The sequence below is a fragment of the Anolis carolinensis genome, chromosome 2, assembly GCF_035594765.1.
Source record: "Anolis carolinensis isolate JA03-04 chromosome 2, rAnoCar3.1.pri, whole genome shotgun sequence".
Lineage (NCBI taxonomy): Eukaryota > Metazoa > Chordata > Lepidosauria > Squamata > Dactyloidae > Anolis > Anolis carolinensis.
Genome location: NC_085842.1, coordinates 86,737,714 through 86,751,693, shown reverse-complemented (window position 1 = coordinate 86,751,693; position 13,980 = coordinate 86,737,714). Strand labels below are relative to the sequence as shown.

At 43.6% G+C, this 13,980-nt stretch overlaps 1 protein-coding gene across 1 annotated transcript in view; it reads right to left on the bottom strand.

The window, feature by feature from the left end:
• Positions 1-10,972, bottom strand: part of cdhr4 (cadherin related family member 4) — a 33,430-nt gene extending 22,458 nt beyond the window's left edge. The window contains exons 1-2 of the mRNA XM_008105005.3: positions 2,771-10,972; positions 2,102-2,122 (exon numbers count right to left, since the gene is read on the bottom strand). Coding sequence (XP_008103212.2) covers positions 2,102-2,122; positions 2,771-2,825 — 76 coding nt within the window. The 5' untranslated portion in view covers positions 2,826-10,972. The remainder of the gene's footprint in view (positions 1-2,101; positions 2,123-2,770) is intronic.
• Between the last annotated feature and the right edge of the window lie 3,008 nt (positions 10,973-13,980).

The following is a 13,980-nucleotide window of genomic DNA, read 5'->3' as shown; positions in this document are numbered from 1 at the left end:
GTCTCTATCTGTGAAATGCTGGAGAGTCTGGTGTATGGATACAATCATCCAAGGTCTATTGAGGGTTATGGGAAGAAGCTCATGGACCTTAAATGGTTGTCCATCCCTGAAGTACTGGGTTGAGTTTTTCATTTTATAATGCCAATACCTATGGCAGCTTTTCTCAACCTGAGGGTTAGGTCCCCGGGGGGGGGGGGGGGGGGTTGTGAGGGGGTGTCAGAGGGGTCGCCGAAGACCATCAGAAAACACATATTTCTGATGGTCTTTAGAACCCCTTTGGCAGAGAAGGCTGGATGTAGGAGAACTACAACTCCAAAACTCAAGGTCAATCCCCACCAACCCTTTCCAGTATTTTCTGTTGGTCATGAGAGTTCTGTGTGCCTAGTTGGTTCCATTCCATCATAGGAGGAGTTCAGAATGCTTTTTGATTGCAGGTGAACTATACAGCCCAGCAACTACAACTCTCAAATGACAAAATCAATCCCCCCAACCCCACCAGTATTCAAATTTGAGCGTATTGGGTATTTATGCCAGATTTGGTCCAGTGAATTAAAATATATCCTGCTTATCATATAGTTACATTATGATTCATAACAGTAGCAAAATGTTATGAAGTTGCAACAAAAATAATTTTATGGTTGGGCGTCACCACAACACGAGGAACTGTATTAGGGGGTTGCAGCATTAGGAAGGTTGAGAACCACTGACCTATGGGATCATACAGTGAGGTGATGGTCTATGGGAAGAGAGCATCAATATATGACAAAGACATTACTGGGTTAAACCCTTGTGCTGGCTGAACTGCTGACCTGAAGATTGGATTGCTGACCTAAAGGTTACTGGTTCAAATCTGTGAGACGGGGTGAGCTCCCGTCTGTCAGCTCTAGTTTGCAGGGACATGAGAGAAGCCCCCAGATAACACATTCGGGCATCCCCTGGGCAACGTCTCTGTAAACAGCCAATTCTCTCACCCCAGAAGCGATTTGCAGTATATTCTCAAGTCGTTTCTGTCACAACAAAAAAAAACTGGGAAAGAAGGTCAGTAAAGGAGCAGGGATAGTCTGGAGAAGAATTTATGTGTTAGGCCAATTTTATTGCAGTGATTTTATTATATTGGCTCCATATGTTCTTTCTTTGCTCTTTTAACTTGATTGTTTAACTATGCTGCTGCTGTCTGTGCTCTATCATTTGTTTTGAGAATTTTCAAAAACATAATTTGATTGCAAGCTGCTATGAAACTGAAGTTGATAGGGTGAGCTATATGTCTTTTTAATATACAAGCAAGCAAACAAGAAAATAAATAAGGGAAACCACGGAGATGCTCAAATGAAAAATAAAAAGGAGGTTGACAAGACAGTAAAATGTATGAACAGAAGCAGAATGATATACTGAAATCCAACAAGTTTCAGTTCATTTAGTACCTCCCACCTGATGTGGGAGACTGACATTTTTTTACCCAGTATGCCAGGGACTGACACCATTTTTGTGTCTATTGGCACAACTTGTGTCTTTCTTTCCTGGAAATTCATCAAAGACCAGGAGCCAATGGCTTGGGGAACTGGCTCACTGGCCCAGGGACCACCAGTTTGAGCAGCACTGAGTTAACAATAGTATGTCATATGTTGCCTGTAGTGGCTTGAGATGGGGAATTTATATTTTGCAATTATATGATTATTAATATTGATCAGTTTTGTTTAGATTTTAAATATTTTTCATATTTGCAACCTGCCTCTTTTTCCCCACCTGAAGCAAAAATCTGCTTTCAATCTAAAGTAAAAACTAATTTAGGTCTTCCCTATGGAACAATATTATTTTTGCTGGGGAATGTGTGCCTTGCAAAGCTCTAACAGTAACTAGTTTTCACACTTTCTCAACACTTTGGAACTTTAGGCACATCGGTGTCTTCTGTGTGCCCACCTGGAGGCACATGTGTTCACATACACCTGGTAGACTATAACCCATATTTGCCTACATTAAGCACAGCTGGCTTTGTTTTCTCAGCTGCTGTGCACAAGAGCCTTGTTTTTGTACCGTACAAGTTTTTGTTTCTCCACCACTGCTGACCAACTCTGTTAAGGAAGGGATTTGTAGATCTCCTTACCTATGGCTCCTGTGGCTGGATCTAAAATTGGGGGAAAGAACATCAGAGAAAAGCTTGTTAGCATCTTCCTGGCACTGGTGAAACAAATAAGTAGACATCCTTCCAGTGTACAAGTAAAAAAAAAAAGGAACAAATGACTTCCTCAAATATGTGAGGGCTTAAATGGATGGGGGAACCTAGGAAGATGCAGGTCTTAACTCCTTTAATAAAATGAGGCATATACATGTGTAAAGTAGCTCTTTGTCTGCAACATGGCACTATTCAAAATAGTATTTATCAGGGAGAATGCATATGCGCTATCTTTGTACTCATTTATCAAACTCACTTTGGAAAAAGTCTTTCCAGTGTCTGAGACCTCTTCCACACAGCTGGAAAAAAATCCCACATTTTCTGCTTTGAACTGGAGTATATGGCAGTGTGGACTCAGATAACCCAGTTCAAATCAGATATTGTGGGATTTTCTGCCTTGATATTCTGGGTTATATGGCTCTGTGGAATTATGTGGATTATCTGCTTTCACAATCTGAACTATATGGCAGTGTAGAAGGGGCCCCAGTGCCATCTCTGCTGGGATTGATGGGAAGAGGATGGAATCTCCTGCTTGAGTATTGTGAAGTAATATGTTCATATGGCATTAGAGCTGCCCTCTCTTCTCCTCGTAACCCTTACCTGTCACACAGGTAGCGAAGACCAGCAAAAGGGACAGTGGCCACCCTAATCCCATGGTGCTGTGCCTGAAGCCAGAATTAATCTGTGCTTTGTGTATTTGCCTCCTTTAGTTGCCACAGCTGTGTTGCTAATGACATTAGGCAAGCCACAGCAGGGCTTCAAGGTTCGCATATGAGATCTGCCCAGCCCTTTTCAATACATAGTGAGAAAATAAAACCCTGTGTGTGGTGGCGAGTGTGTACATTGCTGGGTTGTGTGGGAGGGGGAAAGGCATCAATGCAATTTCATGCCACTTTTAGGAAGCATGCAAATAATATGGGATCAGATCCTGGGATATAGGGCAGTGTAGATCCAGCCTTAGTGAGACATATCTGCCTATATATTATGATAATAGAAGGGTAAAAATGTGTTTCCATACTAAAAGATAGGCTGTTTTAAAAAAGATGAATACATGAAGCAGTTGGTGAGAATCTTGTAGCAGAGTTTGGAAATATTTCTAGCCTTGCTGGCTTAGAGACTCTGCAAGCTAGAATCTAAAATGGTAACTTGTCAAAGCTCTGTTTTGTAAGCTATGTATGCCATACCCCAACCTTTGTAAAAGGTGAAGCGTCCTTGTCTACACAACCATTACAACAGTGGTTCTCAGCCTGTGGGTCCCCAGGTGTTTTGGCCTTCAACTCCCAGAAATCCTAACAGCTGGTAAACTGGTGGAGATTTCTGGGAGTTGTAGGCCAAAATACCTGGGGACCCACAGGTTGAGAACCACTGCATTACATGGACAGGAACCTTATCCTTTATTTCACCTGGCAACTCTGTTTCAGGCTAAGATAATTTACATGGTTGTTGTGAGAATAGAAAGGGTGGAAGGAGAGTTCCCTGAAGGAAAAGCAGGATGTAAAACCAAGGAGAGCTCACGATGTGAGTAAAGTAAGATCATAGGCCAAAATGGTGTAACAGAGGCCCCTTCTACACTGTCATATAAAATTCAGATTATCTGCTTTGAACTGGATTATCTGGCAGTAGACAAATATAATCCAGTTCAAAGCAGATAATGTAGATTATCTGCTTTGATAATCTGGATTATATGGCAGTGTAGAAGGGGCCTGAGTCAGAGATTTTGAATGTATACAGTGAGAGATGAATGGGGGATGTACAGATCACAATGCATAAGCGAATAAAAGCTGCAATGCGTAAATACAGTGTTCTTACTCAAGCTTTCTTGTCTTCAGCCAATTATACATAGGCCCCTTCCACACAGCTGTATAAAATCTCACATTATCTGCTTTGAATTGGGCTATATGGCAGTGTGGACTCAGATAACCCAGTTCAAATCAGATATTGTGGATTAACTGCCTTGATATTCTGAGTTATATGGCTGTATGGAAGGGCCCATAGCCTGGCAAGACAATGAACGATGTAACAAATAGGGCTGCCAGTCTGGAGGGAATTTCAGAAGGTGTTACCTGTCACATAACCAGGTTTATTTATTTTGTGTCAAAAGCATTGCATAACAAACAAGTCCGAAAGTGATAAAAATAAAGGAATCACAAACAGCTAAATAGTTTTAGACCAAAAGCGGGCAACAGCGACCGGATTGTCCGTAGCTTTAAACAACTCCTCCTCCTCCGTACATGAGGCAGGGCATTGTGGGCAAGTATACATATGCGGAGTTGTTTGTTCAGCTCCACAGTCACACAAGGTGGAGGATTGCTCCAGGTAGTGCCATCTTGCCAGGTTGTCTTTTGATCTGCCCACTCCGCTTCTGAGTCTGTTCAGGGACTTCCAAGTTGCCCATTCTTGGTTTGCCCATGGAAGAAGAGCCTCATGGGGGGCCATTGGAATTGCCTGGTTTAGGTGCCCAGAGGGACACCCTTGCTGTTGCTGGGGGAACATCAAGAGGAGTGGTGGTTCTCATGAAGCTTTTCCTTGATTTGAGTCTGGTGGGAGGAAGTTGATAGTCATGCAATGGGTGGCTTTCACAATGTTCGACCTTATTTCTCTCACCGTTAGCAGCAACTTCCCGTTGCACGTCAGGAGGGGCAATGCCAGCTAACTTGTAGAGTTTATAACCAGGTAACAAGCAGTCTTCTTCCTCCGCAACCATCAAAGATACAGAAACACTATCTCAGGCAAGGGCAAACTTGGGCCCTCCCCAGGCGTTTTGGACTTCAACTTCCACCATTCCTAACAGCCTCAGGCCCCTTCCATTTCCCCCTCAGCCGCTTAAGATGAGGCTGTTAGGAATTGTGGGTGTTGAAGTCCAAAACACCTGGAGGGCCCAAGTTTGCCCATGCCTGCTCTACCTGGACTCTTTCTTGTGTATTTTTCCCTTCACATGAACCAGGAACTTGTACACACACATGCATATCAAAACTTGCCAAGTTATTTTGACATCTGAGGAAAGAAACCCCATAAGCATTGGTGTAATACTCTCTTCACAGAATACAGCAACAAGAAATACATTAGTCTCTGACCATGCTCAGCTCCATTGCATTCCAGCTTTTGCTAGCTAGTCAAGAATTTCTATGCAGTGACCACAAGGGTGCACTCTTGTGTCATGCTACCATCATTTAACGCATGGGTTTTCAAAAGAAAACAGGCAGCGGTTAATCATGCTCATCTTGGGCGCATCTACATAGGCAAAGTTCAGCCCACCAGGTGTTTTGGACTTTAACTCTCAGATTGTGGAAGTTGACATCCAGAACATCTGAAGGTTCGAAGTTTGCCCATCCCTGATCTACACTGCAGAATGAACGCAGTTTGACACCCCTTTGGCTGCCGTGTCTCAATGCTATGGAATCCTGGATGTTGGAGTTTGACAAGGTCATTTGTCTTTTTTGCCAAAATGTACTGGTGCCTCACCAAACTACAACTTCCATGATTCCATAGCATTGAGCCACAACAATTAAAGTGGGGTCAAACTGATTCAGATACAATGCAGATGTATCCCTGTGAGTGCCTTTCTGTCCATCTACTCTTCCCTATGCCTTCATGGGAAGATGCATCCATCAATCATCATGGCATCTCTCTCAAGAGAACAGGCCTGGGCCAGCAGGCAACTCAGCTACCAGGAGAGTCTGCCCACAACCTGTTGTCTCATTTCATTTCACTTTGCACAAGAGAACCATGAACCATGATTGTGCTGAAGGTTTTAAAAGCAAAGCAGAGTTGCTAGTCCTTAAACACCTTTTAAAACTGTGCTTCAGTACTTGCGGCTTCAATATCACTCCATCAGTGTATTAGAAGAAGTAGACAGAAATAAACCACTTACAGCAGGGGTCCTCAAACTTTTAAAGCAGAGGGCCAGTCTACAATCCTTCAGACTGTTGAGGGGCCAAATTATCATTAAAAAAAAACCGAACAAATTCCTATGCACACTGCATATGTCTTATTTGTAGCACACACAAAAAAACAACAATGAAAGAACAATACAATATTTAAAAAATAAAGATCAATTTTAACCAACATAAACCTATCAGGATTTCAATGGGAAGTGTGGCCCTGCTTCTGGCCAATTAGATAGTCAAGTTAATTAGGATTGTTGTTATTGTGTGCCTTCAAGTCATTTCAGACTTTGGGAGAGCCTATGTCTAAAACTGAGGGCAGGGGCCAGGTAAATGGCCTTGGAGGGCCACATCCGGCCCATGGGCCTTAGTTTGGGGACCCCTGACTTAGAGAGCTGCTAGATTCTCCCCTCCCTCTCCTGCTTCCCATTTTAAATTCCTGATTTTATTCCAACTTTCGTGGCCTAAACAGCTTGCCAACTGGGTGCTTGTGCTCCATGCAACTTCTCCATTTGGCTGCTAGTGATGTTCTCTCTCTCAGTGGAGCTAGGACTCATTTTGGCAGAGAAGGCTAAAGACCTTGTAAAACTACAACTCCCATGATTCCATAGCATTGGGCCATGGCAGTTAAAGTCTTGTCAAACTGCATTAGTTTCACAGTGCAGATGTCCCCAAGGTCACATAAGTCAATCCTGGCTTGACAGTGGTTAACAACCGCAGTGGCAAAAGTTAAAAACATCTGGAGTGCCAAAACTGCTCCAATTCTGACTTAGAAAGGCAGCAATTCTGGAATTCATAGAATCATAAGAGTTAGAAGAGACCTCACGGACCATCCAGTCCAACCCCCTGCCAAGAAGCAGGAAAATTGCACTCAAAGCACCCCCGACATATGGCCATCCAGCCTCTGCTTAAAAGCCTCCAAAGAAGGAGCCTCCACCACACTCCAAGGCAGAGAGTTCAACTGCTGAACAGCTCTCACAGTTAGGAAGTTTCAGACTTTACTCTGGGGCTCCTAAACTAAAAACGTAGTCTTTCCAAGCTCTGAATTACGACAACTATAGATGACTCTGTCCTGTGTGCAGTCAAATTGCTGCAGGAAGCAACCAAGAGAGCTGAGGAAAGAGAAATCTTGGCACTTTACATGTTTCCATGTAAATTCTGCTCCCATTTATGGCTAAATTTGCAGCTTCTTACTGCTGCATTGAAGGTCAAGAGGGGTTTGTTCAGTCAGTCAGATGGCAATCCAAAGTGTTATTTTATTTTATTTTTAAGGAGAACCGCATTCCTTGGGGGTAAATCTTGTGACTTTAAAAAATGTAGTTGTTTGTACATTGGTGTAATACCCTCCCGCCCATGTGGATTTTCTTCTAGATTTGGGCTACTTTGTTGGAAACATAATTAGAGATGCTTACAAGCCTATGGTACATTTTAAAGCTTAAGAAAGATACCTAAATATAGTTATACAGCAAACATGTTCACATAGCTGTGGTCAGGTTCAATGGGCACCATGAAAGCTCAAAGTGTAGAAAGCCCGGGACTGAGGCAGAGGGAGAAAACAGTGTCCCATATCAACTGTGGCGGACATGGGTGTGAATAGGCTGTGGAGTAAGCTTCAGAAAAACATTTCCTCCACATTCATCATTGAGTTTAGAAATTAAGGGCCTTTTAGAAAAACCTGTTTTATCACTACTTAGAGAAGGATCAGAAAAGGACTGGAAGAGGTGTGATAGCAGAAATATGGAAGGTCCTATAAGGAATAAATGAGTGAGAAGTGTTTGCAAGAAACAACAACAGGCTGAAATAATCATTCCTCAATGAGGTCTGGGACACAGAGGAGGAAACTAGCCTGTCAAAATTGAGAAGGTGGGAGAGCAGAACCAGACCTTGGAAACTTTTCTGAGCTCAGAACCAGAGTGTGTTACACTTTTGCAGGCAAGTAATTCAAGGGGCTTAAGTTGCCAGACAGCTTCAAGGGTCTGCGAATGGGACTGTCTGTCCTTATCCTATACTTCTGTAACCACCCCTCCACAAGTATTTACTTCTTCACAGACGTGAAGTTGCAGCAGAAAGAGGAAGTTCTCTTGGCCTTGTCCAGAGGCCCCTTGTGGGGTGGGGGAGGCAAGACTCTGTAAAGATTTCGTACAGGAAGCGCCAAGAAGAGGGGGTGGGAAGGCTCCACATCCGCTTCTGCAGCAAAGGAAAGGCCAGGCTCACAAGACAGATGCATTGACGGCAGCTTGTGCAAAGTCTGGGAGGAAGACTTGGCTTAGCAACTCAGGGGACCCTTGAGAGCAAAACAGAACCAAAAGACAGACATGGGAAAAACATCAGACCTTGGAGAAGAGAGGATGCTTGCGTGGATAGAAAAGAGGAAGGTTGGGATAGCTTTGGGAATAGTCCTTAGTCATGTCTTTGCCACACAGCACAAAGGAGCCACTCATTAAGTTACTGAAATGAGGCAAGGAGATTTCTCATGACATTTTTATCGTATTGAGAACATACTGTCAGTCGCTTCTGGTGTGAGAGAACTGGCCGTCTATAGAGACGTTGCCCGGGGAATACCCTGGATGTGTTAGCTGGGAGGCTTTTCTCATGTCCCCACAAGCTAGAGCTGACAGATGGGAGCTCACCCCGTCTTGCGGATTCTAACCGACAATCTTCAGGTCAGCAAACCAACCTTCAGGTCAGCAGTTCAGCCGGTACAAGGGTTTAACCCATTGCGCCACCGCGACTACTTCTCACGACATTGGCTCCCAGCAAACATATAAGGGGGGCCAGCTTAACTGTGTCACTGAACACTAGTGTGGACGTGTATCTGAAGACTCTGCTTGGGTGAGGGTCCCTGGAGGCACTCACATGGGCAGGGAAAGGTACAAATGTGTCATCCAGTCTTTATGTATTAACTCTGAGGAACACATGAACACACAGCAATAGCGCCTGCCAAATAAATATCATAGTTTATTGCTAAATAAAGAAGCTGGCTGGAGCAGCTTCTTAGTCTAATGTAGTTTTCCGATGTACCTGTGTATCTGTTCTATCAATTTTTTTTTTTTTGGATCTGCATCCAAAGAGGGTAGAAGCTCAAAAAGACAGGATAAAGTTTCTAATGCATAATCATTATTTCCTGACATGGTCTGTACTGTGCACTAAGAGAAAGTGGGAAGAAATTCCTCGAACCCAATTTCCAGATTATTCAAATGCATTAGGATTGTCAACTGTCCAGGAAAAAAATCCTGTCCCAATCTTTTCTTATGCCAGCCTCAAACACTGAATGCTCTTGCAGTGCATAGGCAAGCATTGTCATTTGGTGATCTCTGCACATCAGGATGCTGTTAAAGGCATTGCTGCAGAGATCAGTTAACACTGTGGCAATCCTAAATTACAAACAGCAGGAAAAGAACCAAAAGAACATACACATAGGCACACAGGCATATAAGCTTTCTTGCAGATATTAGTGCCAAGCATTTGTGTTTAATGGTGAAACTGCAAGGATTCTTGTGAATAACAACAAAGTCCAGGAGAGCTGGTGTTCTGTGGGCCACAACTGGGAACTATGCAGCTCTCTAGGCTTTGTTGAACAGCAATTCCCAGCAACCAAAGCCTCTATAAGCAAAGGTGAGGAACATCAAGAGCTGTAGTTCCATACCAGGAGCACCATACAATCTAGTAGACCAAGGATGGGAAATATCTGCCCCGGAGGCTAAATTCAGCCCATAGAGTTTTCCATCAGGCATGCAAGCTTCATCTACTGTGACTGTAAACAGTGATTGAAGATAATGCACTAATTAAAGCCTAGGAAGCTGCTTGCATGACAGTAACGCTTACTTCGGAATCTCTGACTGTGCTTACTCCTGAGTAGACATGGATAGAACTGTGTTATGCTTTGCTTGCTGGGGATCAGGAAGAATAAACACACACACACACACACACACACACACACACACACACAAATTATATCTGGCTCTACTTATTTTCCTTTCACTCTAAAAACCATGCCCACAATTCACACACAGTTAGAATGCGGTCCACAAGAAGACACTTCCCAAATTGGAATTTGGTTCCTACACCAAAAGAAAAGGAAAGGAAAGAGAAATCCCAGACCTCTCCCTATAGACCCAAGAAACAACTTTCCACAACACAACAAATAAAAGGACAGAGTAATACTACCGTATCTCTTCTTTTTTCATTATAGCTTTTCCTTTCTATTACAGCTGTTCAAGTCAAGAGTTTGCTTGAAAATTGTTTGACTGAATAATTTCTATGTGAAGCAACTGACCAGGACAATGGTATTCTAATCTGTCTAAGAACAATATCCATGCAAAGGAGAGGTGGACCAATTGCCAGATTCAACCCACATATGGGCTCCAAGAACATGTTTGTACTCCTGTGTCTCCCCAATACCAGCACAGAAGCCAAAAATGGACAGTGTGCCTCCAGAAGAACTTTGGGCAGATAATTGGCCATTTGGGGTCATTCATCCTTCTCTAACCTATTTTAGTCCCCAAAATGTTCTCCCTTCCTAAACCAGAGGTGGGATTTCTCTGAAACAGGTCCCAGGGGAAATTGTAACAAATAGCCCCAACTCTGCTACAGGGAGGCTTTTGGTTGAAAAATGTGTTGGTGGGTAAAAGTGCCTCCTGCCCAATTCCAGCAAGCTTCCCACCCTGATTAAAGTTTCCACATTGTGAGACATCCTGAGCATTAAATGGCAGCATTATCACCCTCACAATATCAGGAATCAGGACTGGAGAGATTGAATTTAGGGTCTGAAAACCTCCAGCCCATTCTCCAGGCAAACAATCACTCTGAAGAATATAAGGCTAGGTCTATCCCCAAGAGGAAAGCCAGACAATCAGTCCTGCTGTCAAAAGTTCTTACCCACAATGCTGCTCACACCCTTCTCCCACACAGTCCACTCCCCCCCCCCCCCCCTCACTGATCTGTAAGGAAAAGGCCTGACTTCCTGCCATAGAAATGGCTCGAGCCCAGTTGCCCTCGGTCTCTGTGGGTGTGTACCCGGGAGCTGCCACAGCTTGCACCTGACAGCCCGAGCTCGCAGGAATGAGTAGGATGAAAGGAGAAGGAAGACCTTGCAGACTGGGCGGGGTGCCCTCCATTGCTGCGAGGCTGTTCAAGTCTCGACTCATGCCAGCTTGATTTGGGGAAATACCCTGGGTCTGGACACACTGACCCAGTACTCAAGCACCTCTCACCATTGGTTACAGCATTCATGCTCCAAAGGAAACCAGATGTGAAGCTGCCTTGATCCCATTCACAATGAGTTACTGTAATGCCCAGATGGTCTTAGGTGCCAAGCTTCAATCAGAGCAGTCCCCACCATAAGGCAAAGCATATCAATTGCATCAAGATCCAATGTCAGGTGGCAGCCACCTCTTCTCAAAGCTGTCCCCTTGGGCCCCCTGGTCTTTCACATCTGGTTGGAGGACATGTCTGAGTTGCATAGCCTGTCCTACACCAACTATATTGGCTGCCAAGTGTGGTGGAGGTCCCTACCCCATTGCTAGTGTTGCGATATGGTTCCAATTGCTAATTCAGCCAAGCTTCTGTACATGGATTGAATGTAGGAGCAATATACTGCCCTTTGCCTCACCCAGCTAAACATTTTGGGACAGCCCTGCATCAGATAATGTTTGTTCCAGCTATGGCCCCAGTGCAAACAGACAATTGTGTCTCGTATCTTAGCCACAATGAAGCTCACAGACGTCACAGGAGCTTTAAGTCAAAATATGTGCAGCCAGTAACTGGAAATCCCTTTGTTTAATTGTTGAGGTTGGTCAAAAGAGGGACTGTAGATGAACACAAGTGCACACACACACATACCCCAGGCCTCTTTGTAAACTGACACTTAATCCACCGAGTCTCTGGCTGCCCATACATCTCCTAGTAGAAACAGCAGATAAATATACAAAAATAAGAAGATCCCTGGTGGATTAGGCCAAGGGTCCACCAAGCCTAGAAAAATGCTTCCCAGAGTGGCTGGGCAGAAGCAGGATATCATGAACCTGCCCCACCCTCCACCCCATTGTAACTGGGATTCAGAGCAGTAATATCGTGAGTAATATATGTGGGATGGGAAGAAATCAAAGCAGATTGCTCTATTTTAAGTCTCCCTTTACAGATTAGCCATACTGATTTGGTGTGTCACAAGGAAACCACTGGAACAAGCAAAACACTGCATGACAGAAGTATCAATAGGATCAGGAATACTCTTCATGAAATGTTCCCATATGGTTCCAGCAAGAAAAGCATACCTCGTGTTCCAGGGAAGGTGTAACACCAGCATGAGGAAATACTGTTTCTGTATGTAGATCTTCTGAATATCAGCTCCCAAAAGTCACAGCCGAGGTAAGGAACTAAAGGAGAAGTAGCATAAAACCTCTTGAGGGCCAAACATTTCCTGAACGAAGCTGCACCTGGACCCAATGCTACATGACATATATGTCTCTATATTCGTATATACCGTGTGTGTGTGGTGTGTTTGTGTATCTCCATAGGATCCCCCGGCGAGGCAGTGCGTTAAACCGCTGAGCTGCTGAACTTGCTGACTGAAAAGTTAGCAGTTTGAATCCAGGCAGCAGGGTGAGCTCCCGCTGTTAGCCCCAGCATCTGCCAACCTAGCAGTTCGAAAACATGCAACGTGAGTAGATCAATAGGTACCACTCTGGTGGGAAGGTAATGATGCTCCATGCAGTCATGCCAGCTACAGACACCACCAGCTCTTCAGCTTAGAAATGGAGATGAGCACCAATCCCCAGAGTCGGACACGACTAGACTTAATGTAAAGGGGAAACCTTTACCCACATACATACATGTACACACACTTAAACAATCAGAAGCAGAGAAACATAGCCATTGTGCTCAGACTTCAGGCATGTTATGGATATTTTTCATTTTCTCACAGCTGTGGATATTGTTCTCATTACATACACTGAGGAAATGCCTCCTATGTTTTTTTTAAAAGAAACCCACTTAAAAAAATTATAAATTTGACTCCCAAATGAGGGTCCACCCTGCTGAATAAAACAGGCTAATTTTTACTGGAATCCTACTTCATGGCAGGGCTGAAAATCTCAAAGGGTAAGGGTTTATGTAACTGTATGCATACAGTCATGGCCCTTACGTGATTATTAACATCCCCCTCAAATTGAAAAACAAACAATTTAGTTCTGATATCTTCTATCAAACCAACTTCTGACAGATTCATAGACCTTGACAGTTTTCTCAAAGATAGGTTGAAATGGACATGAATGAGAAAGGGAGTACCTCCTCCAAACAGACAAAGTATGAAGAAAATGGATCTTGTAGTTAACAAAGAAATTGATTTCCAGAGGTCTCAAGTGAAGGCTGCTTGACAGTATAGATTCACATAATTATTTTCAAATTCATTTTTAAGAATAATACGCAAACACACATATTTTCCCTATATCTACATTGCTGCCTTTATAGACATTTGCATAATACTGGAAATGCAAAGTTTTTGCTCCATCTGTGGATTCCCGCCACATCTGATACCTGAGGTTAAGATTTAGCTCAGTTCAGATAACCACTAAGGCAGGCAGGAGCTGGGAAATTCCTCGCCTGAGTGGTGAAGATTATAGGGAGGGATAAATGGGTGAATGAGGAGGCTGCTGCTACTGAACAGGTAGGGTAATCCAGGTGTATGGGAAATGAAGACACTGTAATCCAAGGAATTAACGTAAAGGATTTGACGTAGGAGAAAGTATATGGGCGACACATCAGAGTGCTTCAACTGAAAGATTAGAGGAAATTGCTGGATTATTTTGAACAATCTCTCTCGTTCTCTCTCTCTCACACACACAGATGACCAGGTTATTCATGATGCGTTATAGACCACAAGAAAAATAAATAAAAGTAAGAGACAAAAGGAGTAAAGGATGTATGTGA